The following is a 9882-nucleotide window of genomic DNA, read 5'->3' as shown; positions in this document are numbered from 1 at the left end:
TTTTATCTTCAGTGCATTAAAATTAAAAAAAGAAAAAAATATATATACATACATTTATATATATATGAAAAAATGATATTTTATAAGTATTATCTGAATAACACTTAATAATTGTATATTATATAATATATATATTATATATATTATATATATGTTTTATATATAACCTTCAAAATTATTTATACAATGAATATGGTATGAGTAACATATTTGAGAAGAAATAAACTCATGATCCTTTTTGTTGTATTGAAAAATTATGATCATATGAAAATCATAATACTTAACACAAAACAAGAAATAAAAGGCATACATATATATATATATATATATATATATATATATATATATTTATTTATTTATTTATATGTTTAATATATTTATTGTGTGTTATATATTTTTTTTTAATTCGACAAATTACAAGTTTTTTTTTTTTTTTTTTTTTTTTTTTTTTTATATTTTAAATGGTGATCAATCCATTTAATAAAAATTCACAAATAATATAAAAATAAATAAGAAATATTAAAGAACATAATACAAATTGGATATGTAAACACTACATATATGTATATAATATATATATATATATATATATATTAGTCCGATTTTAAGCGAATTAATTATGAAATCTATTTTATTCTCATATTTATTGTAATGTATTGTTTCTAATAAAAGCTGCATTTCCTTATGAAGAATATTTCTTGCTATTACTTTCCATTTTCGACTTGCTTCTTTTCTTTTTTGTAAGTAATTTAAGAAACATTGTGTATTAGTTACATTATCTATAAAATGAAAAAATTTAGGTATACGAAATGATTTCCTTTCTTTCAAATTTAATAAATCAATATTTTCATTCACCTTATATGTACTACTCATATTATTTATTATATTATTTATATATTCAGGAAAAGCATTTAACTTATTTACACAATTCATATTAACATTTTTATCATTATCAAAATCATTTGTTTTATTTTTATTATTATTATTATTATTATTATTATCTAATGAATGTATATATGTTTCATTTATTTCTTTTGTTTTATCACTTAAGATACTTTTTTCTCTTTCATCATATTTATTATGATTTTTCATATAATCATCATAGTCAACAACACTTTGGCTATTAAGATCTTTATTTTTTATATATTCGTTATTATTAGATAAATGAATAATATTATCATCCTTTGATTCATTTTCAACAACAGTCTCTTTTTTTGTATCCTTCATATATATATCAAATGTATCATTTGATATATTATTTTCATCACATTTTGATTCCTTATAATTTATAGAATTATTATTATTTGTAATATAATTATTACTAGGATATATTTTTTTTTTCAAATTTATTTCCAAATTTTTTATTTTATGTTGATACAAGTTTTCAACATGTTCATGATTATCTTTTGTCTCAATCGTCTTATTTAAATTTTTATATTTTTCAGAATGACCTTCATCTAATAATATTTTTTCATCCAATTCTTTGTATAAATAGATTTTTTCATTTTTATTTATATATTTAGATATATTTCTGTCATCTATTCCAATGTTTTTTTCTCTGACATCCTTCTCTTCCTTATTATATGCACTATCATGTCCTTTTTTAATTAAAGACGACGAATTATCATCTATTATATTATTATCATTATTATTATTGTTGTTGTCACGTATATGTTTTTCATTCTTTCCAGTTATACTATCCATATTATTCGTCCAATTATATTCTACTTTTTTATTATCAACTTGGTTATTTAAAACAAATTTTCTAACATTAGAATCTCGAAATTTTAAACAAATATACTTTTCCGCATTTGAATTATTATTATTATTATAATCACTACTTGTATTACTATCTATCCAGTATTGATAATTTGTATCTTCATCTAAATTTATAGTAATCTTGTTATTCACTTGGACATATTCAATTTTTTTATTCTCTATTTCGTCAGATTCGTGGTCTGAAGAATGGTAACTATAATATTCATCTTTGTCATTATCATGATGATTATTATTATAATGATATACATTTTTATGATGATAGTCTTCTTTATGATGATAGTCTTCTTTATGATGATAGTCTTCTTTATGATGATAATCATCCTTATTATAATAATTATCTTTTTTATAATAATTATCTTTTTTATAATAATCATCCTTATTATAATGATCATCTTTTTTATAATAATCATCCTTATTATAATGATCATCCTTATTATAATGATCATCCTTATTATAATGATCATCCTTATTATAATAATCATCCTTATTATAATAATCATCTTTTTTATAATAACCATATTTATCATCATAATGTTTTCTATTTTTATATGATTTATAATCCTCATCATATAATTCATAATCTCTCTCGTTGTCTTTTCCTCTATAATTAAAATTTTCAAATTTATCATATTCATCATGGTAATTACTTTTATATCTATAATAATTTCTATGATCAAATATTTCCTTTTCTTTTTCATATTCTTTGTTCTCCCTATTATATATTTTAGATGAACTTTTCCTTGATAATTTATTTACACTGTAAGATTTTCTTTTAGAAGAATTTTCTTTATATTCTTCTTTGAATGAATGTTTTTTTATATTTCCACTTGTTAATATATATTTATGTTCGTTTTCATAATTATCTTTTCTTTCATTTCTATTTTCTGCTTCATGTAATGAAAACATTTCTTCTTTTTTATATTCTTCTTTTATACTCTGATTGGATAGTATTTCTAAATTTTTATCTCCCACAATATTATATACACTTTTTGCATTATCACTTTTATTTTCTTTTTTATAACTTATATTGTTTTTATCATTATCATCAACCTTTGTTGACTTTTTCTCATACTGTGTATCATATTCATAATGTGATATAACACTATTATTATTGGAACGTCTTCTTTTTGTTGATGATTCATATGATATATATTCCTTTCTACTACTCATAATATAATTCTTATCCATATTATTATCATCCCTATTTGTTATAATACTTGGGCTAATTTTTCTTTTTCTATAAAAATTGTCTTTTTTATAATCTTCAAAATCATTATTATATCGTTTGTTATAATAATCTGAAACATCATTTTTATATTTACCTTCCACAGATGTTTTGTTCATATAATCATATTTATTCATATCATTGTGATAACTAAACTTTTTTTTATTATATAGATGCATATTGAATACTTTATCATTATAACTGGAATATTTTTTCATCCTTTCATTATCATATTGTGAATATTTCTTTTCATTGAATTTATATTTTCTAGAATTCTTATAACCATCTCCTCTTTCCAAAAAATAATCTTTATCATAATCTTCTTCGTCCTCATTTAAATTAACTTTTTCCATTGAAGACTCAGAATGGTTATCATAATAATCAGATCTGTTGGGTTCATTTCTTTTTTGTGCATATTTTCTTTTATAACTATAAGAAGAATCCTTATTATAATATTCCTCGTTATATTTTTTATCTTGTGAATATTCCCTATATTTTTTTTTTTTCCAATATGTATTATTATCATATTCTTCTTTTTTTTTTGTTATATGTTCTAATTTATATTCGTAACTTCTATATGATTGTGTTTTTCCTCTTGAATAATTATCCTCATAGCTATCACGTTCCTCATTTATATTATTTATAATATAATTACTCTTTTTTTTTTCTTTCTCTGTTTTTTTTCTTCTTTCTTCATACTTCTCCTCATATTTCAATATGTTCTTATCTGATATATTACTCATCATGTATTTTAATTCCTATATTATAAAACCTTTACATTATTATTCAAACTTTATTCAAAGTATTTATTAATATGATATTTATATAAAGAAAGGGAAAATTTCGGAAAATTATAATATAAAAATTATTTAAATAAATATATATTAATATATATTATATTATTTTTATTTGTCATTTATTTTACTGTAAGGTTTTTTTTTTTTTTTTTTATAATAATTTTTTACAAACAAAATCTCCTACAAAAATCCTCCCCCCTTTTTTTTTTTTTTTTTTTTTTTTTTTTTCTGAGGAATATTTCTATCTATTATTTTTTCATTGATGATGATAATTAGATATATATAAATTAATTTAACAGGAGAATAAATAATATATATATATTTGAAGTCATAAAATTAGAAAGCAAATAAGATATTTTTAAAAATGTTACATATATTATATATATAATAATATATATATATATATATATATATATATGTTCTTTTTTTTTTTTTTTTTTTTTTTTTTTTTTTTTCGTACCCATATGTATAATATATAAATATATAGAATTATATGGCCATATTAAATATTATATATTAAGGTTTAAAAAATGTATATGAATATATAGATTATTTTTTTTTTTTTTTTTTATAAATAAACATATATATAATAATAAATTTATTTAATGAATAAAAGGCTAAAAATAAAATCATATAAAATATATATATATATATATATATATATATATATATATGTATATATTTATTTATTTATTTATATTTTTTTTTTTTTAATTTATATTGTATAATAAGAAATAGCCTTTTTCATAAACCAATTTGTAGATATAAACGCCCTTCCCCCTCAATTTAGTGAACAAATCAATTTATATTTTTTGTTTCATTTTTTAATTTTTTTATTTTTTTTGTCAAATGATATTGTTCATTACTTTACTCACTCATATGGTTTATTTAAGAAAAAAAAAAAAAAAAAATTTAATATACCGACAATGAATAATAATTAAAAGATTTTCTGTCCTTCTTATCTGAACATACATGAAAATCCTTTGGGCATTTATCATTTACTGTAAAACATCCCCCATTACGTTTTTTAATTGACGTCTTTGTAAATTCAAATATTAAATTAAATAGAACTTTTTCTGGACATATATCCATATGTTTCTTTTTTTTTCCAGAAACATTTTCTTCAAACATTTTTCTTATATATACAGAAAATTTCGAATTTAATGATTCTTCATGAGCACAAACTATCCATAAACCAACAGCCGACTGATCAGTGGAACCTTGCATAGAACAAGATGCCTTACCATATTTACAAGGATATAAAGATATAGATATTGGATCATTTGTATTTAAAACACTTATTCCAAAACCAAATAATATAACCTGATTTTTTTCTGAACATTCCAATGTTAATAAACCAACACCTGATTTTACCTTTTGTTCAAAAAATGGTATCATTTCTTCTTTACACATGGCAAATATATAACTGTATACATTATCACTCATTTTCGAATAACATTTATCCGAGTCTTCGTCACATGAATTTAAATAAAAATCTTTTAAATTTGATAAATCATTAGGTATAGATAATGAAAAACCTAAAAGGAAATTTTGTTTCTCTTCACATTCAACTACAACTAAACCAGTCCCACTAGAATGAACCATTGTTGCTTTCATTAACTCTTCTTTTATATTATATTGTCTTATTTCATTATCTGTTATCTGACCAAAATTAGATGGTACATTTACAGATATATAAAAACGTAAAGCTTCTTCATATATCTTTGATAAACGTGTAGGTAATATCCTAGATAAAGGCTCATATTCTCCTTTGATAGGCATTGGATTTTCGGTTATACTTTCTGCCCACTTTTCAAAATTATTCGGGTCATTGGGGTCAAAAATTGTTGTTCCTCCTATTATTACCGTTTCTTTTTCTAAACTGGAAGCAGATGATTCATCATTACTAGATTCATTCGATTCCGTATTTGTAGAACCCTTTACTTTAAACAAACCAAATCCTGCTGATACACTAGCTGAAACTGATAAACCACTTTCAGTTATTGCTTTATAATCATTTTTTGATATCTTTACCTGTTGTGTTATTTTCCCCCCTAAATGTAAAAGAGTAGAAACATGAGTCCCAAAATTTTTGAAAAAATACATCCATGCTGTGACACTCTTACCGCATTTTTCACTCTTGCGATTATCTCGGAATTCTTCATCTGTACAATACGTTCCATCCTTTTCTAGGGAATTAAAATGAGATGGTAATAAAGAAATAGCCCTCACAAACTGATCAGTTAGTTTCCATTGAGAATACTGAGATAAAGAAGCAACGTATTTAAAACAATAACTCTTCAACATAAACATTCGAAACTTATTTTTAGATATAGTATTTGATACACTCTTATAACCAGTAGATGCAGAAAAAGATCCAAATAATCCATAAGAAGCACCTATAGATGCATCTACAGAAAGTTCTTTCGTATATTCACTCATAGTACTTATTTCACTTTCTTTTTCTGATCTATTACAAGATATTTCATTTCTCACAAAGGAACCATTCGGATTTATATTCATATAATTATCAGGATAATCTTCATCTGATTTAGGATAAGTTAATTTTATTATCGAATCTCTATAACCAGGATCTACTTTTAAAAATGGGTCACCTATCGGGTTCCCAAATATAAAATCATAACCAACACCTAAATATTCTGTACCTTGTATAACTATTGAATCCATACCATTCGTATTTTTCTTAATCTTTTTGTACTTATTATATAAATCTTTATTTTCATCTGTACCATCAAATACAATTACAGTATGATGTTCATCATCATATATATTCATTTCTTTATCTAAGTCTGAATTATCTTTTTCGTTCTTATTAATTTCCATACCTTTCATTACATTAATCAGACTTTTAACATTTCCTCTAATGCAATTTTTAGCGCTCCCCTTACACTCTTTTTTTTCAGATATTTCTTCTGTCTTAAATAAGCTATCATTAGAATTGGTTTCATGATCATTTTTTATTTCGTTGAAATTTATGTTATTTTTTACTTTAACAAGTTTGCGGTGATTTTTTCTTTGTGGTGATTTAATTTTTATGTTCTTCTTACTCTTTTGGTTATGTTGTCTATATAATGTATCCGTATAATTGGTATTATGATTCACTTTGTTGATAATTTCATCGTGCTGTAATATATTTATGATTTTACTATTTTCAATTTGTGGAATATTTTCCACAGTATTTTCGATGTAACCATGTCCTTTGGTAGAAACGAAAATATTAGAAGAGAAAATTTTTGAAATCATAGATACATTGCCAATATTATCAAATAAATTTTGATATATTGTATTTATAATGATTATTAAAATGTACAGGAATATAAATGAGCCTCTAATGAAAGTCATTTTGTTTTCTATAGTTTTTATGAAAAGGTAATTTTATCACAAATACATATATATATATATATATAATAAAACTTTTTAATATATATATATATATATAATTTTTATTTTTTTTATTATAAATATGTCTAATCGTTTTAATGTTTTTACTGCTTTAAGAAAAGTAAATTAATAATAATTATTTAAAGAAAAAAAAAAAAAGTAAAAACAAAAAAATTTACAAAAATACATAGTTTAAATTAAAATAAGTAAAACAAACAGGCGTTACAACAATATATATATATGAATATATATATATATAATTAAAATATTTTTTAAATGTATATAAAAATTATGAACATGTTCATAAAAATATGTACAAAATTATGAACATGTTAATAAAAAAAAAAATATATATAATAAAATAATATAAATAATAGCTACCTATAACATCATGTTATATATTAATATAATTACATATAAATAAATATATAAACACCCATATATATATATATATATTATATTGTTATGTTGGGTCACCTCATTACCACATCTCATGGATATATCGTCCAGATTTCTTTAATTTTTTCGTAAATTTTTTATCATTTTGTTTAAAATGTTGAGGCAAACTATTAATGGTTTTGTTTACGTCTTTACTCATATTACTATTTCCACAAACATAAATATATGCACCCTTTTGTAATAAATTCCATACAAGTTCCTTATTTTGAATAATTAAATCCTGGACATATATTTTACTTTCTTGATCTCGTGAAAATGCAAAGTATGTTTCATCAATATGTTTCTTCTCAAGAGCATCCATAATTTCCATTTCGTAGAGGAAGTCTATTTCTCTTTTTCTACATCCATAAAATAATATTCTTTTTCCTTTTCTTACAAAATTATTTTTTACAATTTGTTGATCATAATATATAAACTCGCTGAGGAAAGCTTTAAAAGGTGCAATTCCAGTACCTGTAGCAATCATAATAATATGAGATGATTGGATATTTTCTGGGAGAACAAATTTGGAAGATTTTATATTGAATTTAACTATATCGTTTACATTTAATTCTTCTGTTAGGTAGTAAGAAGATGATCCCTTAAACCATCTTCTGCTACAAAGATCTCGTAATTTTTGTTCACTTAATTTTGGAAACATGTCATTTTTTTTAAAATTTTTTAATGCTCTTCTAAGAGAATGTATACAATATTGTTTCTTCTTAACAGTTAATGATAATATATCTTTTGATTCTTTTGGAGAAGAAGAAATTGTATAACTTTTAGGAGTATTCCTAGGTATTAATTGTAAAAATGGAGATAATTCAAATACAGCACTTTGCATGAACATATCAACAAATTCTATAAATGTCATATCACATTCTTTACATATGTTAAAGAATGTATTCCTTTGATTATTAGATAAAATAAAGTTAAACATTTTAAGTTCTTCTATATCTTTAATAAAACATTTAAACTTTTTTAAAATATTCAGTCTTGGAATGGTTGTTAGATCACAATAATATGATAATGCATCTTCAACACTACATGGTGTTGGAAAGGGTACATATATATCATCATCATTATCATTATAATTATTATTACTATTGATATTATTATCACTATTATCATCATTATTTTTTTTATTATTCCCTTTATTAACATTATTGTTATATGTTTTATTTTTTACTTCATCCTTTTGATCATTCATAACAGATGAATTATCTCTTAATTTATTTCTATTTATAAAAATGAATTTTTTTGTTTTCTCTTTATCATCTATATTTAATCGTTTTAACCACCAGTTCATGACCTCGTTTGTATTTTTTGTTAAAATGGATAAATTATCTGCAGCTTTATAAATAATGTTTTCTTCAATACTTATATTGATATGATTAACTTTATCTCCGTTATTAGATAAATCTACATTTTTTAATAAATTTTTATTGGATATAACTTTTCCTGTTAGATGATTAAAATAAAACTTCCCTATTATATCAGTACTTATATGTTTTGAATTATTATTAATACTTAGTTTGTTTTGTTCATTATTCAATAATTGCTGATTAATTGTAAAATTTTCATTTATAATATTTTCTGTTACTATTATATTTTTTTCTTTTTTATTATTATCTTCTTCTATTATATGATCACAATATTGTATATCTAATTTAATTTCTGACATGTCTGTCCAAGATATCAATTCAATAATATCTTCTTTGGGTACATAAACAGGTATATTTTTCATATTTAATAATTTTGGAAGTTGCAAAAAAAATTTATTTTTCCATACTTCAAAATCATGATATATATTATCATCATCATCACCATAAATAGTTTCACTAATTCGATGAGCTTTAAAATTTAAAAGAAAAGTATCAAGTTTTTTAGCTATTTTATTAAAATGTTTATATTGTTTGCTACCTAAACCCATAATGGAATATTTCGTATTTCTAAAATAATCATTATCATTATTTAAACTTTTTAACCATTTAAAAAATTCAACCGCATTATCAGTTGGTTCTCCGTCTCCATAAGTTGCAACAATAAATATACGGATTCCAAAAGATTTTATTTCTTCTTTATTAAAATATTCTAAATCTATAATATTTGCTTGTATATGAAATAAATCATTCAAGTTAGCTTTTAATTCTTTTGCAAATTCTTCTGCTGTCCCACTTTGACTACCAAAATATATTTTTACACTATTCTTAATTTCATTATTTAAAAAGTTATTTTTTA

The 9882-nt window shown here is 21.6% G+C and overlaps 3 protein-coding genes across 3 annotated transcripts in view; all 3 read right to left on the bottom strand.

Moving 5' to 3' along the window:
• Window positions 1–519: 519 nt before the first annotated feature.
• On the bottom strand, window positions 520–3750 carry PGSY75_0923400 (hypothetical protein; the record flags this gene model as incomplete). The annotated part of the gene is made up of 1 exon (XM_018785641.1): window positions 520–3750. The coding sequence occupies one exon, from the start codon at window positions 3748–3750 to the stop codon at window positions 520–522; it is 3231 nt and encodes a 1076-aa protein (XP_018641982.1).
• A 963-nt stretch (window positions 3751–4713) lies between these two features.
• Window positions 4714–7164, bottom strand: PGSY75_0923300 (perforin-like protein 3; the record flags this gene model as incomplete). Its single annotated transcript, XM_018785640.1, has 1 exon — window positions 4714–7164. One exon carries the CDS (start codon window positions 7162–7164, stop codon window positions 4714–4716), a length of 2451 nt encoding a protein of 816 aa, XP_018641981.1.
• Window positions 7165–7684: 520 nt separating this feature from the next.
• PGSY75_0923200 (flavodoxin-like protein) overlaps window positions 7685–9882 on the bottom strand; it is a gene marked incomplete at both ends in the record, with an annotated part of 2340 nt that continues 142 nt past the window's right edge. The window contains one exon of the mRNA XM_018785639.1: window positions 7685–9882. This exon is cut by the window's right edge and continues 142 nt beyond it. Within this exon, the coding sequence (XP_018641980.1) occupies window positions 7685–9882 (2198 nt within the window).

Source organism: Plasmodium gaboni, chromosome 9 (assembly GCF_001602025.1).
Source record: "Plasmodium gaboni strain SY75 chromosome 9, whole genome shotgun sequence".
Classification (NCBI taxonomy): Eukaryota; Apicomplexa; class Aconoidasida; order Haemosporida; family Plasmodiidae; genus Plasmodium; species Plasmodium gaboni.
The sequence above is the reverse complement of the archived record's forward strand: the minus strand, read 5'-3'. Positions and strand labels throughout refer to the sequence as shown.